This window comes from Monodelphis domestica, chromosome 7 (assembly GCF_027887165.1).
Source record: "Monodelphis domestica isolate mMonDom1 chromosome 7, mMonDom1.pri, whole genome shotgun sequence".
Classification (NCBI taxonomy): Eukaryota; Metazoa; Chordata; class Mammalia; order Didelphimorphia; family Didelphidae; genus Monodelphis; species Monodelphis domestica.
Window position 1 is genome coordinate 100373247 of NC_077233.1, and position 19628 is coordinate 100392874.

A 19628-nucleotide genomic window follows, 5' to 3' on the forward strand; every position below is an offset into this window, starting at 1 on the left:
CTTTGGGTAGTGATTCTATCTTGTGATTGAAAGATACTTAGCTGAGTGAGTGTTTCATAAGAGGGAAAGGGTTGAACACTCAGGGCTTCCTGATGGTTGAGAGTGAACCTGTCATTGTAGAATGAACCAATGAGTTCAAGTAGGGGTGCTCCATGAAATCCAATCTTGGGGATGGTCCAGGGTGATGATGTTCTGAAAATTTCATTGTTTTGGAGGGGCCCTGGGAGGAAGCCAGATTGGTTTCTCTTTTAAGAGATGCCTTTGAAAGATCCCTCTATTCCCAGGGCAAGTCACTCCACTCCTCTTGCTTAGCCCTTACTTCTCTTCTGCCTTGAATACTTTTAGTATGGATTCTTAGATAGAAGGTATGGATTTGAAAGAAAAAAAAGCTTCCCCCATCCATTGTGTGACTGATCCATTGATAAAATGAAGGGCTTTGGGATTGGGGGAATGGGATGGAGGTACCTATTAAATGCTTGGCGACAGGCCTATCCTGATCAGTTTCCTCAGGGCATTTTGGGGTGTAGGAAGTTTCTCCTCTTGATGCTGATGTCCCAGAAAAAAAAGATCCTGAGGGGACCAGTGGTGGTGGTCAGCTAGAAATCTTTATCATTAAAGTTCAAAGGAAATGGAGATGCTCTCTTCTTCCTGGATGTATAGAGTTTATTCATTATTTCATCCTTTCTTCTTTTTATATCACTTTCACTGGAAACCTTTAAAAAACAAAAGTAGCTCTGCTTTTCATGCAGATGTCCCAGTGTGGATCAGGGATCCATAACTCCCTGTCCTAGTACCCACCTTAATCAATGTTTCATCATGGATCCTTTAGGGCTTATAGTTAGTTCTTAAGTTCATCAAAGTTGCTAATTTTTCCAAGTTAATTATTCTTACACTCTTATTGTATGTTATTCTCTTGAATCTGTTTGCTTCACTTGGCATCAGTTCACATAAGTCTTCCAGGTTTTTCTGAAAATGCCTGCTTCATTATGTCTTACATCAGAATAGTATTCTTTTGTATTCATATACTATAAGAACCATGTGGGCTCTTTTTTGAGCTACCCTTCTCCAGAAGAGACTTCAATGACTCCATGTCAAAGATTTCTTGAGAAAATACCAGCATCGAGTAGGAGGCTCTATTAGATTAATTTCTCAGGTCTTTTTTGCCTCTGGGGTTGGTTATGTGGTGGCGAATTTTATTTTATTTTATTTGGAAAAACTTATTTAATTAATTTAGAATATTTTACCATGGTTACAATATTCTTGTTTTTTCCCTCCCCTACCCCAACCTCCCTCTGGTAGCTGATGCATAATTTCACCGGGTTTTACATGTGTCATTGATCAAGAACTATTTCCATATTATTGATATTTGTACTAGGGTGAAGGTTTAGAGACTATATCCCCAATCATATACCCATCGACCCATGTGATAAAGCAGTTGTTTTTCTTCTGTGTTTCTGCTCCCACAGTTCTTCCTCTGAATGTGGATGGTGTTCTTTCTCAAAAGTCTCTCATAATTATCCTGGATCATTGCATTGCTACTAGTAGAGAAGTCACTCTGAATCAATTCCTGGAGGTCCTTCCAGTTTGCATGGAATTACTCCAGTTTATTATGCCTTTGAGGACAATAGTAGTCCATCTGTGGTGGTGAATTTTAAACAGAGCAGGGCTAATTTTTTGTACCAACAGTACCATTTTGTGAACTCAGAACTCAGGAGCATTCATAATGTAGGCTATAACAACTAGATATTTATTGACTTTGAGGTTTGAAAAGCCCTTTACATGCTATCTCATTTGATAACAACTCGTAGATTTATAGTGCTTAACTCACAACAATAACCCTTGAAATAGACTGTGCCGTTATTCTTATCCTCATTTTACAAATGAGGAAACAGGCCTGGAGAGATTAAACAATTTGCTTGTGGTCATTTAGTTGGTAAAAATTGGAGTTGGATTCCAGTCTGCATTCCTGTAGTCAGATCTAACACTTCCTACTTCCATATATTGTCTCTCAAACCTAGAGTTCACTAATTTAATCTTTTAATAATAAATAACCTTTAAATAATCTTTTCCATAATTTTTCTCTGCTTTCTTAATAGTTTTTCTTTCTCTTTGTGTGTCTGAATTTCTTGCTTCTTTCTCTTTTCCTCTCTCCCAGTTTTTTTTACTTACTATATATTTCTACTTAGGTATTTTCTAGATCTCATCCCCTGTTTCTCTCTCTCCTTTTCCCCCCTCTCTTCTATCAGTTTTTTTATTCTATCCTATATTCCATGAGTATCCAGTTGTTTCTCACTTCTGATTAGGATCATGTCAGGTTTAAAAGTATGTTTTATTAGTGTTTGTTGTGTTGTAGGGAGAAGGATTATAAATCAGGTTTCATGTTTGGATTACTCAGGAATAAATACAAATTAATGAACTAGAATTTGGGGAGGGGATTTGAGAAATCATTTAGTTTGACCTTCTATCCAAATAAGGAATTAACTTCAAGAAGATTTCAGAAAAAACTGGAAAGTTCTATAGGAACTGATGCAGAGCAAAATAAGCAGAACTGAGAGGACATTGTACACAATAATAGTAATATTATACAATGATTATTTGTGAAAATTTGGCTATTCTTAGCAATGAAATGAACTGGGACAACCCTGAAAGACTAAAGATGGGGAATGCAAAGAACCTTTGGAGTCTTTCATATCAGTGTATCTTTGGTTTTATTTTAAGTTTTAGTTATGTATGGGTTTCCTCTTAGAACAGTGACCTATATGGAAGTGTATTTTACATAACAAAATATTATGCTTCCCAGCATTCTTGAAGGTGGTCATCCAGTGGGCTTCTTGAGTTCCAAGACTTTTAGTTCTTGGTTTTGTCTTTGTATTCTACTTCCTGTCTACCTCTTCAGCTGATAAATACTTGTCAGTTTCCACTGAATCTGGCTTCTGCTTAAACACATCTAGATTAGGAGCTTACCAACTTTAAGGCTAAAGCAACGTATTCCATTCTCTAGGTATCCTGTTATTCTGAGTGTTTCTTTATAATGAAACCAGGTTTGTCTCTTTCATTATTCCTAGTTCTATCTTCTGAGGCTAAGTATAAAGTTTAGTTCCAATTCTACATAATTCTTCAGCTACTTCAAGAGTTGACACATATGGCCACCAATCCATATACTATTTCTTTTGATCCCTGTGACCATCCTGGAATATATTAATTACAGGCATCATTCCCATTTTATAGATGAAAAAACTAAAGGTTTATAGGTTGAGTGACTTAATACAGTTTCATAGGATCTTTGGCAGAATTCTGATAAAGACTGTCCTCAAAATGTCTATACCACATTACCTTAAACACAACTACCATTCCCCTAACTTTTCTTTTCACTAATCTTCAGATCTCTCCAGTTCTTTGTTTTTATATAGATACTTGAGAAATATTTGTTGGATGGATAGATATGAAAGATACTGTAAAGAAGAAAGGGCAGGACGTAGTTAAGTGGAATAAAATTTTATTAAATATACATTGAATTGTATGTGACTTGGGCTCTAGTCAGTAAATATTTATTAATTGCCTACTATGTGCCAGGATACAAAAAAAGAAGACAATCCTTGACTTCAAGGAACTTAATCTAATGAGGGAAGACAAAACACAAAAGGAAAACCTAAGGGGAGTGGAGGAGGAAAGTTACCTAGGGGGTTGGTTGGGGTGCAGAATGATAGTTCTAGAGTTCAACCAGATGGGAAATTATGAAATGGTTGGCCTTCTTAAATGGAGGTTCTGGGAGAAGCTTTCTTTTCCCTACTTTCCAACCAGAGGAGAGAGGAGCCCCAGTATAAGGCATACTAACAAGTTTGAGTTCCAGTGCCAATCCAAATATTGTCCTATTGTTCCTAACTTTGTCATGTCTAAGACAAAAACTTAAAATTTTCGTCCCCCCCAAAAAAAATCCATTCTTCCTCTTCCAAACTTCCTGGTTTCTTCTTTAAGGTGGCACCATTTTTCTAGTCTCCCAGGTATTAGTAATGTTAGTATATCCTTGACTCTTCATTCCCCTTTACCCTACATATCTATTCAGTTAAAAAAAACCTTTACTTTTCTCTTTCTACTATTGCTTTCTACCGACATAGCTACCACCTTAGTTCAAGCTGTCATCACCTTCTAGACTACTGGAATAGCTTCTTTCTTGCCTCATCTTCCCTGCCTGCTACAGTCTGATTTCCACATAAATGCCAACTCCTTTTCCTTAAATGCAGATCTGACCATTCCACTCCCTTCCTCCAACAATTCCAGTGACATGCCTCTACAATAAATTATCTTTATTTAAACGTATTTATTTATTAAAATATGTAGGTAACTTAATTCTCTCCCTTCTACTCTCCTCATTGGAGAAGGTGTCATTTGACCAAAAGATGTATGTATGTAGAAAACTGTCTTGCTCTTTATATTTATCAGTTTTATCTCTAGAGGTAGATAATACACAAGTCATTCTTCAAACAATATTTCTGTTGCTTGATACAATGTTCTCTTAGTTCTGTTCTCTGTCATTTCCTATTTTCATGTAGAGTTTAACATGTTTTTTCTAAAATTAGCCTGTTCATCAGTTCTTAAGATGTAGCAGTATTCCATCACAGTCATGTGCCAGAACTTGCTTAGCTATTCCCCAATTGATGGGCATCTTTTAGTTTCCAGTTCTCTGCCACTGTAAAGGTTAAAATTATGGGGTTGGACTGAATATATAACAGTGGTCCCCAAGAAATATATTACTCAAGTCAGAATGATTTTTTATGGTAGTTTATTTACAAAAGCAGAGTAAGAGGAAGTGAGGGAAACTTGAAAAAGCATAGGGTAAGATATCTAACCTAACACATTAAATATTTTGCTGCAGCTCAACCCAGGCAGGGCTAATTAGTCCTCAGCCTTTAGCACAGGGCCAGGTGAAAAGAGAGCAAGGGCTCCAGCCACGAAGCCTCTCCCAAGAAGGGAGGCCTTTCTGGAGGCTAGACCCTCCAGAAAATCAGGAAAGAAGTCAGCCTTTTAACTCACCCACGTGGTAGTTCAAAGGGAGAGATTTAAGAACAGTCTCACCAAGTCCAAGATCTCGGGTTCAATAAGCAGATCCTTCACCAGCCTCCAACTCAAACTCCAAAGAAGGAAGAAGTCCCCCTCACAGGAAGTTACAGCCCCTTTTAAAGACACTTCTTTGTGTCACTTCCTGTGCATTCCTTCATTTTATGTGGACCAGTTATAGTCTATAAATTTTCTTAGGACTGCTTAGGGGGCATTCAGTCATTTCTGACTTGTCACCCACTTTCAGCACACGTGGGCTATAGACCTCCCCAACTCAAGTGTAAATGGCATATATACACTTCTGGTGATTTAATCTAAAAATGGGGAAGGGATTTTCCCTGATCACCTTAGGAAATAAATCTAATAGTGATATTGCTGGGTCAAAGGGTATATACAGTTTTATAACTCTTGGGGCATAATTTCATATTGTTCTCATTGGCTGGGTTCATAGTTCCACCAAGAGTGTATTAATATCCTCATTTTTCCACATCCCCTCCAGCATTTGTCATTTTGCCTCTTTATCATTTTAGCCAGTTTGATTGTGTGAGATATTTCAGAGTTGTTTTGATTTGCATTTCTCTAATCAATAAAATCTAGAGCATTTTTTCGTATAGTTGCATATAATTTTTTTTAATCCACAAACTGTCTATATCTTTTGTCCATTCATCAATTAGGAATGGCTCATATTTTTATGAATTTGACAAAGTTCTCTGTATATTTTAGATGTGAGATCTCTATCTGCGAAACTGTCCAATTTTTTTCTCCAACTTACTGTTTTCCTTCTGATCTTGGCTATATTAGTTTTATTTGTTCAGAACTGTTGAAATTTAATGTATTCAAAACTATCCATTTTATATCTCAGTGCTTTCTAAATTCTTCTCTTATCCATAAATCTGATGGGTAATATGTACTCTGTTCTAATTTGCTTATGACATCTTCCTTTATGCCTAAAGACTAAGGGAATGAAACAAAGAATTAAAGAAAAGTTTAGGATAAAGGAGGGGGAGATTAAAATAAAAATCAGAATGGAAATTAATAGAACGTGATCTGTATCTAGTTCCTGCCAGACAGCTTTCTAGTTTTCCCAGAAATTTTTACCAAATACTGAGTTTTTATCCCTCAAACTTAAATTTTTACTCTTGTCAAATACAAGGTTACTCTAATCCTTTGCAGTGTTTTGTATGTCTATTCTAGTCCACTGATCTGCTTTTCTTATTACCAGTACCAGATAGTTTAAATAATTACTGTTTTATAATATAGTTTAAAATCTGGTACTGCTAATACTTCCTTCCACCCCTATTAATTCCTTTGATAGTCTTGACTTTCTGTTTTCCAAATGAATTTTGTCATTACTTTTTTGTAGTTCAACAAAGTAATTTTTTGGTAGTTTAATTGGGATGACTTTATATAAATAGATTTGTTTAAGCAGGGTTGTCATTTTAATTATATTGGTTCTGTCCACTCATGAACAATTAATATTACTCCAGCTATTAAATTCTGACTTTATTTGTATAAAGTGTTTTAGATTTTTTTTGATGTTTGAATAATTGGTCATTTCCTCTAGTTTTTGAAGCATTCACAACCAGACGTCAACCTGTATTTCCAGGCTTATTGTATATCACACCCCCTTCCTCAATTTTGCAGTGCAGCCAAACTGACCTTTTTTCTGTTGCTTACACACTACATTCCATCTTTCATTTTTGTATTTTGTATTGACTCCATTTCTGGAAATCACCTTCTCTTCATCTCTGCCTCATAGACTCTTTCCCTTTGAGATGCAACTTAATTTCCCAGTGGATAAATAGTCATAGGATATGCATAGTTAGTTTTCAGAAGAAGAAATCAAAGCTATTTTTAGTCATATGAAAAAATGCTCCCAAATTACTATTAATTAGAGAAATGCAAATTAAAACAACCATGAGATACCACTTAATACCTATCAGAATGGCTCATATAACCAAAAAGGAAAATGATGAATGTTGGAGGGGATGTGAGAGAATCAGGACACTAATGTTGGAGTGGTGAAGGGTTATAAAACTAAGTATACTCTGTGATCAAGCAATTACCATGACTAAGTCTGTATCCCAAAGAAATAAAAAATACAGATAGCATCTCATTCTGTGGTGTGGGAAGGAATTGGAAATTGAAGGGGTTCCATCAAATGGGGATGACTGAACAAGTCTTATGTAATTATAGTAGAATGGAATACTGTTATGCTATAAAAAAAGATGAACAGGATGATTTCAGAAAAATCTGGGAAGACTAACATGCACTCATACAAAGTGAAGTGAAAAAAACCAAGAGAACATTATTCACAGTAACAATATTCTGTGATGATCACCTGTGAATACAGTATGATCCAAGACAACTCCAAAGGACTCATGATGACAAATAACTTATTAACTGACACAGGACCTGATCGGAATGAAGGTCAGATCTTGCCATTTTTCACTTTTGTCATGAGTTTTTTCTTTTTTTGTGTGTATTTCACCAACATGACAAATATAGAAGTACATATTTCATGTTAGCACATGAATAACATCAAATTGCTTTACTGTCTCAGGGGGACTGAAGGGAAAAGAGGGAGAGAATTTGGAACTCGATGTGAGAAAACAAATATTAAAAATAGTTTCTACATGTATTTGGGGAAAAAACAAAATATTCCTGAAAGAAAGATATGGCTTAAGTACCAGCTTTTACATGACCCTTTCCCTGATCCCCCTCAATGGCTAGTGGGCTGGTCCTCCCAAATGAACTTGTAATTAACTACTTGACATTTATACAGAATATACATATATATGTACTTATCTCTCCTATTAGAATGAAATATCTTTGAAATTTAGGATTATTTCATACTTTGTATTGTTATCTTTAGCTCCTATCACAGGGCCTGGCATACAGTAGATATTTAATACTTGTTTATAAATTGATTAATCAAAATTGATAAGTATCACACTTGAGCCTGAATAGTACAAGGGCAGGAATAGATACTTGAGGTATTCCATTAGTGCCCTTTCTAGATTCACAGTGATCCACTATGATCATTTGGGTTGAGTTCAGTGAGTCAGTCTTATCTCTGTTGTTACCTAGCCCATATCTCTTCATATTGCTGGTCTTATTGCTATGTACAGTGTTTGGTTAATTTGTTTTTTCCCTTTTAAGTCAATTTTGTTAAGGGTAAAATTGGGGTTGTTGACTGAATATATTATTTTAGTGGTCACTAGGGATTTAAATTCAGTCCCAATAAAATAATTAAGTCAGTTTGGGAGATTATGGTGGTTTAATTACAATAGAAGGAAGAAATTAAGGAGAAGAGGAAAGGGAATTGGACTACTCTGGCTCGGTTGGTCTGAGCCAAGCAGGAGTTCAGAGGCCTTGGCCAAGGGGCCTTCTCAGAAGATTAAATCTAGCTTGGCTTCTGGCCATGAGGCCTCCTCCGAGATGAGGGGCCTCCTTGGAGGATAGTACTTTTAGGAGGTCAAGGAAAGGAGGAATCAGCCTTACCACTCACCAAGGTCGCTCAGGGAAGATGACTCACCTAAACCATGCTACAAAGCTTCTCCCAGTAACCTCACCACCAAACTGCAAATGCCAAAAGCTGCCAAGATCTCCCAATGCTGCCAAGAGAGTGATCACAGGAAGTGACATGAAATATATAGGCAGTTCTTTACATCACTTCCTATGTCTCACATGTACCAATAGTAGCTTAAGTTTGGCTTAGGACATCCCAGGGGGTCATTCAGTTTCTGATTTGTCACTTGCTAGCACATGTCAGTCATAGGCCATCATCCCCTACAGTTAATTCTTAAGTGGGGGTGTATACATTCCTGGTTGCTAGAATTCTAAAGACTAAGCAGGGTATAGTGAATCTAAAATTCACACCCTTAAGGGATGAGATAATTTTCACTGTTATTCTTTGAGAAATGGTGTCAGGTAATGGAGTTTGGAATTTGTGAGAAGTGGAGGCTCTTTTTGATTAAGGAAACAAAATCATAAGAATTCTGCATTAGGGAGGTAATGTAGGGGCTAAAAATTAAAGGTTTGGATTAAGTATATAAGAGTGTGGTTATGGAAATTAATATATCTCAAATCAGAATGACTATAGCAATTTATTTATAAAATAGAGGGAAAGAGTAGAAGTAAGGAAATGAGAGAGAGTAGATAATTACTCCAGCCTGGTCTGAACCAGGCAGGGTTTCAGAGGCCCCAGCAAAGGGGGCCCAGAGGTAAATTAAACAAGGGTTCTAGCCATGAGGCCCCTTCTAAGATGAGGAGCCTCCCTAGAGGCTAGTACTGTCAGAAAAGCCAGGTAAGGGAGTCAGTTTTTTTTCATTCACCCATGTGGTAGTTCTAAGGGGAAATCAAAGAGCAGCCTGAAGTTCCTAGCTAGAGCTCCTTCAGGGTCAAATTCCAAGGCGAAAGAGCTGGTCACAGGAAGTTCTTGCCACTTTTAAAGACCCTTCCTTTCCTCACTCCCTGTGCCTTCCTTCCACTTTATGTGGACCAATTGAAGTTATAGCTTTGCTTGGGACTGCCTAGGGTGCAGTCAGTCGATTCTGATTTATCACTCTCTATAGCACACATGAGGCACAGACCTCCCCATACTTAAGAAAAGTGGGGTGTGTATACACTTCTGGTGATTAAATCTAAAAATGGGCAGGGGAGAGTTAATCCCATCTTCACAGTAGGAATAGGTGATACAATCAGTAAGGTGCCAGACCTGGAATTGGGAAGACTCATCTTCCTGAGTTCAAATCCAGTCTCAGATATTTATTAGCAATGTAACCTTGGACAAGTTACTTACCTCCATTTTCCTTCATTTTCTCACCTGTAAAATTAGTTGGAGAAGGAGGTGGTAAATTACTCCATCCAATATCTTAGTCAGGAAGACCCCAAAATGGGAACATGAAGAGTTGGACACAACTGAACAACAACAAATGACATTGGGAAGATTACTTTGGCAGTAGTAAACAGTATGGATTGGAAAAGAGGAGAGAAAATGGCTCTGAGGTGGACTGATGTGGGGAGGAAGGGTAGGAGGAGAAGTTGTAGGAGATTCCGGAGAAAGTTAAGGATGCTTAAAGGAGCTTCCTTAGAGCCTGAGATACAACTTTCTTCCAGAAGCTATTCAGCAAATGTTTCCAAAGCCTCTACCCTATGCACTGAGAGAAAAACTAAGGAAGTCAAACATAGCCCAAGCCCAAAGTCTGATCTGACTTGACCTGACTTGAGGGTTTCTCTTATTTCCAGTGAAAGGTGAGTCGTGTGGGTTCTTCGATTCCTGCCCAAAGTTCTGTTGTGGGAACTGCTTTTTGAAGTACTGTTGCTCTGACGTGCAGAACAAGTTTGATGACGACATTCTATGCTCTGATGACAGGTATGTGGGTTGGGAAGTGTGAAGGGTGAGGGAGCAGTCTACCTCAGAGCTCTGCAGCTCCGGGCTTTTCAGACACCCTCAGGGGTGTCTTGACAGATTGGGCAATCACTATTCTAGTGTCTGAGGTCTCAGATTTGCTTTAGTTGTGAGAAGTTTTCCAAAGACATGAAACCCATGAACGCACAGAGAAGCTAAATCAGAAAGGGCTCCTTAGCAGAATTTATTTCATGTCGTACTATCAGTAGATTTAAGGCTTCTCCACTTTACAGATTACAAAGTGCAGGATTTCAGAGTTGGGAGCTCAGAGGTCATCTAATCCAAACTGTCTCTTAGAGGACTCTCTTCTACCATACCTTCCAGGAATGGTCATCCAGCCTTCTTTTGAAGTTCTCTAGTAATGGTTAACCCATTGTATCTAGAAAAAGAACATTCTCTTCTTGAATAGCTCTAATTATAAAGGCTCTTTTCCTTATATCAGTTGTGAATTTACCTCTCTATCTTTTTGTTCCCTGGCTAAACATTCAATCTGGCTTAACAATTAATAGGGACTGTTGTCTAGTTCAAGTAGCTCCAATTTTTCCTTAAGAATAGCAGCCATATCTAGAATTCCTTTGACTTGCCCATTTACCAGTTAGTTGGTGGTGGTTGTTGTTGAGTTGTTTCAGGCATGTCTGACTCTTCATGATCCTATTTGAGATTTTCTTGGCAAAGATACTGGAGTGGTTTGCCATAACCTTCTCCAGCTCATTTTGCAAATGATGAAATTGCCCAGGGTCATCCAGCTAGTAAGTAGTCCAGATCTGTACTCAGGAAGATGAGTCTTCTTGACTCCAGGCCTGGTAGTCTATCCACTGTACCACCTATCTGCTCTGCTCATTTAGTTGTCATATCTATAAAAAAAAAATCTTAACCTTCCATCTTGAAATTAATACTGTGTGTTGGTTCCAAGGCAGAAGAGTGGTAAGGGCTAGGCAATGGGGGTCAAGTGACTTTCCCAGGGTCACACAGGTAGGAAGTATCTGAGGCCAGATTTGAATCCCAGAACCTCCCATCTTTGGGTCAGGCTTTCAATCTACTGAGCCACCCAGATTCCTCTAAGAAAATAAGATTGTTTGACATGACCTAGGTTTTTGTTAAGCCATGCTGCCTTTTGGGGATCACTCCTTCCTTTTCTAGACATTTGCCAACCTTCCTTTTTTTTTAAACTCTTACCTTCCATCTTAGAATCAACACTGTGTATTGGTTCTCAAACAGAAGAGCAGTAAGGGTGAGGCAATGGGGGTGGTGATGGTGGTGGTGGTGGTGGTGGTGGTGGTGGTGGTGAGTAACTTGCCCAGGGTCACCCAGCTAGGAAGTGTCCAAGACCAGATTTGGACCCAGGATATCCCATCTCTAAGCCTGGCTCTCAATTCACTGAGCCTGCTAGCTGCCCCCTACCATTATTCTTTAATAAGAAGTTGTAGAATTTTGCTTTGAATCAAAATCAAGATTATTGGTTTAGAGTTTGCAGATTCTTTTCTTTTTTCTTCACTGAAGGTATTTGCCCATCTCTACTTCTCCATCTTTTTTTATTCCTTCTTTTCCATCAAGGACAGTAGTTCAACAATCACTGAATCTTCTGGGCAAGCCAGATGACTTGATCTCATCAAGAGCAGTTAGATGCTCTCTTACCATTTCCTTATTTATCTTGAATATGACTTATTAAGGATATTGAAGACCAAAGAAGTCATATGAGAGGAACAAAACCGGAATCCACTGCAGATCCTTTGAATAAATCCAGCACTTTGCTCACTGAGCCACAATGTTTCCTAATGTGGGGCGTGTGGCCCATGTGGAAGATAGGGGTCATCTTTTACAAAGCTGTAAGGCTCTAGAGACAGGAGTCCTGGGTTCAAATTTGGCCTCAGACACTTCCCAGCTCTGACGCTGGGCATGCCACAACCCCCATTGCCTAGCCCTTAGCACTCTTCTGCCTTGGAACCAATACACAGTAATGATTCCAAGATGGAAGATAAGGGTTTAATTAAAAAAAACAACAACAAACCAACAACAAAAACAACAACAAAACAAAGCTTAAAGGCTCAAATGACAATAATATATGCCAAATGCCTTGTCACCATAAAAGAACAGTATGGTACATGCCAGCTATCATGAGTGATGGTACTGTTATTATATCATGTCTCAGATCCCTGTAGAGATCTATTCTCTCCTCTCTAGTGAGTCCCTGTAAAGCAGGGGTTTCAACCTGATTGGGGGACTTGTCCCCATCCCCATGGGGAAAGAGAAGCTTGTTAGGAAAATGGGAATATGTGATAAAGAACCATATTATCCTATTGAAATATTCTGGAAACTTCTAATTAACCTCACTTTTTTTTTCCCCAAACCCTTACCTTCTGTCTTAGAATTGATACTAAGTTTTGATTCTAAGACAGAAGAGGGTAAGGGTCAGGTAGTTAGGGTTAATTGACTTTCTCAGAGTCATACCTCCAGGAAGTATTTGAGGCTAGATTTGAAGCCAAGTCCTCTCTTTTCCAGGCCTTGTGCTCTATTCACTGTGCTACCTAGCTCCCCTTTCATTTCTAATCAACGAGGCAATGACATTTTTTGTGTCCCCTTAGAGACAAAATTAATCATTACATTTGTTAATGTACACAGGTAAGATAAAATCCAAAATCTATTTCCTTTCATTTTGGGTAGAAGGTATGGGAAAATATGCTGAGAAACTAAGGAGTAAGTTGGGAGCCCCTGACTGCTCCAGAGCTCTAGACTTACCCTCATTCTAGGGAAATATTTAGCCACAGAATAAGAAATCACATTTCTATAGTGCACACAAAGCACTTCATTCTCAGTATTCTGTAAGATAGGGAATAGACATTTTATCCATTTTATAGCTATAGGAAAACTGAGGCTCTAAGTGACTCAAACCAGGGTCACACAATTATTAAGTGGAAGAATGAGGACTGGAATCCAGGTCTTAGGACTTGATGAATTCTTTTCTTACAATTCCACAGTACCTCTCAGAAGTCAGGGAACTATTTCCACTAACTCTACTCATTGCTTTTTACCTATGTGATATTTCAAAGGTTTTAAGAAATATCTAAAGTATAGAGAAACAATCACAAAAAGAGAGGGTCTGTTTAGTAACTAATTTAAAAGATAAAAGTTTAGTTTGCCTCACTCATTGATCTAGTAAAAGAAATAGATGCATAAAAGTAGGAAAAACTATAAAATCAGACTTAACATTTATAATATTAAGTGTCTTGAATGTCTTTATTAGAAAATAGTTACATATTGTATTATATAAAGCACATCAATGTGCTTTTAGTATAAAAATTCATCTAATACAAAATGATATAGGTAGGCATTTGGTTTTAAATGTGTCATGCAACTACAATTTTCAAAAAGGCATAGCAGTAATGATATGAGAAAACATCAAAAGAGAAGTTAAGGATATTCTATTGCAATAAAGGAAATAATGACTGTTCTTAATATATTTATATCAAATAATTGGGTAGAGAAATGAATGAAAACTAACATTGGTACAGAAATAAATAGGTAAGAATATGGCAATAGGAGATTTTAATCCATTATCAGGATATGAGAAATTATTTAAAAGGTGAACCACAAGTTAAGCAAGCAAACATTTATTTGGCTCCTACTATGTACCAACTATTCTGCTAGCCATTGATATATGGCAGGAACTGATGAAAACAATGGAAAACTCATAAAAATAGGTCATTGATCATAAAGAAGTCCTTGGTAAAATTTTTTTAAAGCATAAATTTCACATACTCTATAGATCAGAATTCAATAAAATTAAAAATTAATGTCAGTAGTATGAGTAAAAGATATCTACATTAAAAACTAAAATACAATCTATTTGTAATTGGGCTAATGGGGCAGCTAGGTAGCTCAATGGATGGAGGTCTAGGGATGGGAGATCCTGTGTTCAAATTGGGCCTCAGATACTTCCTAGCCGTGTTGAACCTGGGCAAGTCACTTTACTCTGCAATTGCCTAGTCCTTACCACTCTTCTGCCTTGGAACCCACATACATAGTATTGATTCCAAGATTGAAGATGAAAGTTTAAAAAAAAAATTTTAAACCCTAAACACTTAAAGATAATTGTAACATATATAGAGATCTTTGGAATGTATTCATAGCAATTTTATGATGCTGGATTCTTGTATTAATAAAAGAGGGGAAAAAACCCCAATGAATTGACTATGCTGAAAGACTAGGGGAATGGCACAACAACAAAAGTTTATGATAAGGGAAGGGGAAATTAAAAATCAGTATGGAAATTAATAGAACAAAGTTTTTAAAAAGAGCCAACTTAATAGATAAAACCAAGAGCTGGTTCTTTGAAACAAATGATAAATTTGGCAAATTGATAGACACAAATTTTAAGAAGAGAAAGATGTAACTTATCAAAAATGAGAAATCAAAAAGGAGAAAAAAATACAAAGCTTGAAAAATCATCAGAAAAATACTGCTGACAGATTGGCCGATATGACAGTAAAAGAAAATAAGACATGTTGGTGGGGATATAGCAAAATTGGGACACTAATGTATTGCTGGTGGAGTTGTGAATTGATCCAACCATTCTGGAAGACAATTTGGAATTATTCCCAAAGGGGTTTAAAAGACCCCCTGCCCTTTGATCCAGGAATACCACTACTAGGTCTCTGTCTCAAAGAAATAAAAAAAAAATTGGGTGGACCCATTTGTACAAAAATATTTATAGCTGTGCTTTTTGTGGTGCCAAAAAATTGGAAAATGAGAGGGTATGTCCCTCAATTGGGAATGTCTGAACAAATTATGGTATATGATGGTGATGGAATATTATTGTACTATAAGAAATGATGGTTTCAAAACAGGATGGTTTCAGAAAGAACTGGAAAGAACTCCATGAACTAATACAGCGTGAAATAAGAAGAACCAGGAGAACATTGTACACAGAAACTGAAACACTGTGGAACAATCAAATGTTAGACTTTTCTACTAATAGCAATACAATGATCCAGGACAAATTTGAGGGACTTATGAAAAAGAATGCCATCCGCCTCCAGAGAAAGAACCTTTGGAGTAGAAATGCAGATGAAAACATGATTTATCACTTGTTTATATGAGTATATGATGTAGGGTTTTGGTCTTAAAAGATATAAAAATGAATAATATGGAAATCGGTTTTGAATGATAATACATGTTAAAAACCCAGTGGAATTGCTTGCCAACTACAAGAAAGGAGAGGGAAAGAAGGGAAGGGGACAACATGAATCATGTAACCTTGGAAAACTTATATTATTTATTTGTTTCTGGAATAAAATAAAGAAATTTAAAAATACTGCTGACAGCTTATGCTCATAAATTAGATAACTTAAGTAGGATGATTTGAATATATATAATTATGTAAATGACAAAAGTTAGAAATTGGTTACTTAAAAGAGACCAAATCTAAGTGGAAGGAATAAAGCAAATCATAAATTAATTTCATAGTTTGATGGGCTAGTTATCTTACTACTATGGTTTCTTTATTGGTACAGATTGCAAGGCAGCTAGGTGTCTCAGTGGATAGAGCACCAGGTCTGTAGGAGGTCCTCTAGACCTCCTTTCAAATATGATCTCTGACCCTTCCTAGCTGTGTACTCCTGGACAAATCACAACCCTAATTGCCTGGCCCGTACGGCTGGGAGCCAATATTTATATCAATTTTAGAAGGTAAAGGTTAAAAAAAAAAAGATTGCAAAGTATATCTTCTCATTTTACAAAATTTGTATCCATGTCTTTCCTTCAATCCTCCAAAGAGATACAGCTAACACTTCTTGGCCAGACATTTTGGGGCTAGCAGGGCAGCAGCTGAACAATCTACTTGTTATTTGAATAGCTGACTTAGAGCTAGTATTTGAAGGTTACAAAATGTTTTAACAAATATTTCATTTGATTCTTACCAATAGCCTTGCTTTTATTATCCCCATTTTTCAGATGAGGAAGCTTAAGATGGATAGAGGTTAAATGATTTGCCCAGGGTCACACAGTTGTCAAAGAAAAAATACTTGTACTATATTCTGCATTTTAGAAATAAGTCTGCCTGAAAGTTTTTATTCTAAGCATTTCAGCTGAGAGGGAACATTTCCGAACTAGTATGGCTCCCCCATGCTCTTGGACATGGCTCTGTCCCAAGATAATGTGAGATGAAGTTTATAGAAATCTTTTGAATAAGGAAAAGATTGTAATATGTTAAAATACAGTTTGGGGTTAACTTTCCAGAACAATTAGGACTGCTCAATTCTTTCCTGGACTCCTCCCCCCAAGTTAGAAAGGCCCCTTTCCTGTGATCAGTATCTCTATACCTTCTGAATAGAAAAGAGAACAATTCTTTTTGTCCCTCAGAGGATGAGGAGGGCTAAGGTCTTCATAGGAGAGGTATTCTTGGTGGTTTCCACCCTTAATCCATTTCTTTAAGAAAGGAAATGTTCTTAATCTATCTTCCAAAGGGAGCAAGTCTTGGAAAAGATAAAAAAGAGAAAGTCTGGAAAGTAGTACCAAAGAGAAAGTATTCTTATTTCTAGAAAAACTATAAAGGGTTTTTTTTAATGCTTTATAACAGATCCATTTGTTCAGCCATATCCTTGATAACTTTTTATGATTTCATGTTTGAAAGTGGTGATAGTGGTGTGTTGGGTAGAGGGCTTACTTATTTTTTTTGTGTTTAACCTTTATCTTCTGTTCTAAGAGAAGAGGGACAAGGGCTAGGCAGTGGGGGTTAAGGGACTTGCCCAGAGTCACATAGTTAGGAAGCAACTGAGGTCAAATTTGAACCCAGGTCCTCCTGATGAGAACCTAGCTTGAAGTCAGGAAAAACCTAGCTTCCAGTCCTGCCTCTGACATCTGATTGTGTGACCCTGGGCAAATCACTTAACCTTTCATTATTTTTGGCCACTTTTTCTGCTGATCTGCTTTGATAGGAGAGTTTCTTCATCTGGCAATTCATTTGAATTTTCTACTGCCTTTTTAGTGTTATTTATACTTAGATTATTGTAGTCATTGGGTATATTGTTTCTTGGTTCTGATTTCTTCTCTGGATCCATTTCTATGTTTTCCTAATGTTCTCCAAGTTCTTCATGTTTGTCTTTTCTTATGCATAATAATAATAATGTTATATTCATGTGTCATTTTATTGTTGTTCAGTCATTCCATAATCCATGGGATCCTGTTTTATTTCCAGGTTTTTCAGTGGACATTTTTTCCCTTTATACAAAAGCACTGATGTGAAAGTTTTGGTATATGTGAAATCATGCTTTTTTTCCCATCATAATTTACCCTCTTTGGGTAATATAGTATGTCCGAAAGTAGGATTCCTGAATCCAAAGATATTGTCAATCTTGCCTTCATTTTATAGATGAGACTCAAGTTCAAAGAAGCTGACTTTCCTGGAGTCACAGCTAAGAGCCAGGATGGAATATGTGAAAAAGGAGTTGTTAGCATGGAGGCTTTTCCTGTGATCTTAGTCCCAGGATCCCTCAGGCAGCCTGGAGAAGCCCTTGGTTTCTTCCTCAGAATGATGCTTTTAAATGGCCAAGACAAAATACATAGCTTTACAAAGGAAATCAATTCTATTGAAATACAGTTATCAAAATATTCCAATAATACAAATTCATCTAAACCTCTGGAGTAGGTGATCTTTGAGGTTCCTTTAGCTCCAAATCCTACAATCATTTTATGATTGTTATTTGTCACATACAAATCTCCATGCTCCCCTTTGAGATTTTCTTGGCAAAGATACTGGAGCAGTTTGCCATTTCCTTCTCCACTTCATTTTCATTTGAGGAACTGAGGTGAACCCAGGTTAAGTGACTTACTCAGGGTCCCACAGCTAGTAAGTTTCTGAGTCTTAGTTTGAACTTGAGTCTTCTGACTTTGGCCAGTGCTCTGACTGTTGGGTCACCTAGCTGCCTCCATTTTTTGATAGCAAATTACTACGGTTTTTAAAAGAGTGAGTTCAGCCTACTAGGTTGAGTTGGACTTTCTGCTGCCACATTCTGATGTGGCCCCAATTTTTGAATTTTACTTCTTGTGTGTTTTCCTTCTTCATTGTGTTCCTTATTGTTTTTTTTTCCAGGTCATTAGAGTGGGTAGAAAAAGATAGAAAAATGACATTTGAGCCTGACTTCGACAGCGGCCCCTCCCCAGGGTAAGTTCTTCCCTTTTGCTATGGTTCATCTGCCATCTATGGGAGGACAGCAGTTATATATAGATAGGGGTGGGAGCTAAAGATGGCCTCACTGGATAATTGGAAGGTCTGGCAGGTACAGGTAGGGGTCAGGGTTTAAGGAGGGTGTAGATAGAGAAGAAAAAACTAGTGGGGCATATATAGAGCATGAGAGATAGTAGGGTGAAGGCAGCCAGGGTTCTTACAGGGATCAGGAAATACGGAAATGAATATAGAAGGTGAGAAGTATGGCTAGTTGCAGAGATATTGATGGGCACAGGAGATCTAGGGGCAGGTGGAATGAGAAGGGCATGGAGTTTGTTAGAGGGGGATACTGTTAGGTCATGGGCAAGCTCTGAGGAAATTGGGCTTGGGTGAATTGAGTAAGGGATAATAGCACCCCTACGGTCTTTAGTGTCCCAGAGCAGTCCAATTCCCTTTCTTCTCTCTCTTCTAAATTTCTTCCTACTATTGTAATTAAACCACCATAAAAATTCCAAACTGACTTGAGTATTTTATTGGGATTGAATTTAAATCCCTGGCAACCACTAATATACTATATTCAATCAATAACCCCTAATTTTACCCCTAACAAGGGGAACTATGGGATAGGCTGTATCTTAGTCTACCCTGTTCCAGGATCCCTGCATGTTTGCTTATAAACCTTTTTGTCTCCAATACTGAACCCAAAAGCTTTTTTTGCTTTACCTTCCCATCGCTTTTATTTATGACTCAGTGAGCTCCCTCTGGAGGGGCATCTGGGTAGGGCAGGAGGTAGAATGCTGACTCTAGAGTTAGGACTTCTCTTTGTGAATTCAAATCTGGCCTTGGACACTAAATAGCTATGTGACCCTGGACAAGTCACTTAACCCTGTTTGCCTCAGTTTACTCACCTGTAAAATGAGCTGGAGAAGAAAATGGCAGATTGCTCCAGTACTTTGGTCAAGAAAGCCCCAATGGGGTCACAAAGGTCTGCATGTGCGT

At 37.5% G+C, this 19628-nt stretch overlaps 1 protein-coding gene across 7 annotated transcripts in view; it reads left to right on the forward strand.

The window, feature by feature from the left end:
* SHISA5 (shisa family member 5) overlaps positions 1-19628 on the forward strand; it is a 54854-nt gene that overhangs the window by 3164 nt on the left and 32062 nt on the right. For 4 of the 7 annotated variants that reach the window (XM_056805286.1, XM_007499663.2, XM_016424302.2 and 1 more), the window contains exon 2: positions 18555-18626. Coding sequence is in view for 4 of the 7 variants with exons in the window: in XM_007499663.2 (XP_007499725.1) it covers positions 18586-18626 (41 nt within the window). In the remaining 3 variants the exon portion in view is untranslated. Of the gene's footprint in view, positions 1-10305; positions 10433-18554; positions 18627-19628 lie in introns of all 7 variants that reach the window. The other 3 variants (XM_056805285.1, XM_007499662.3, XM_001374990.4) reach the window with 1 other exon arrangement.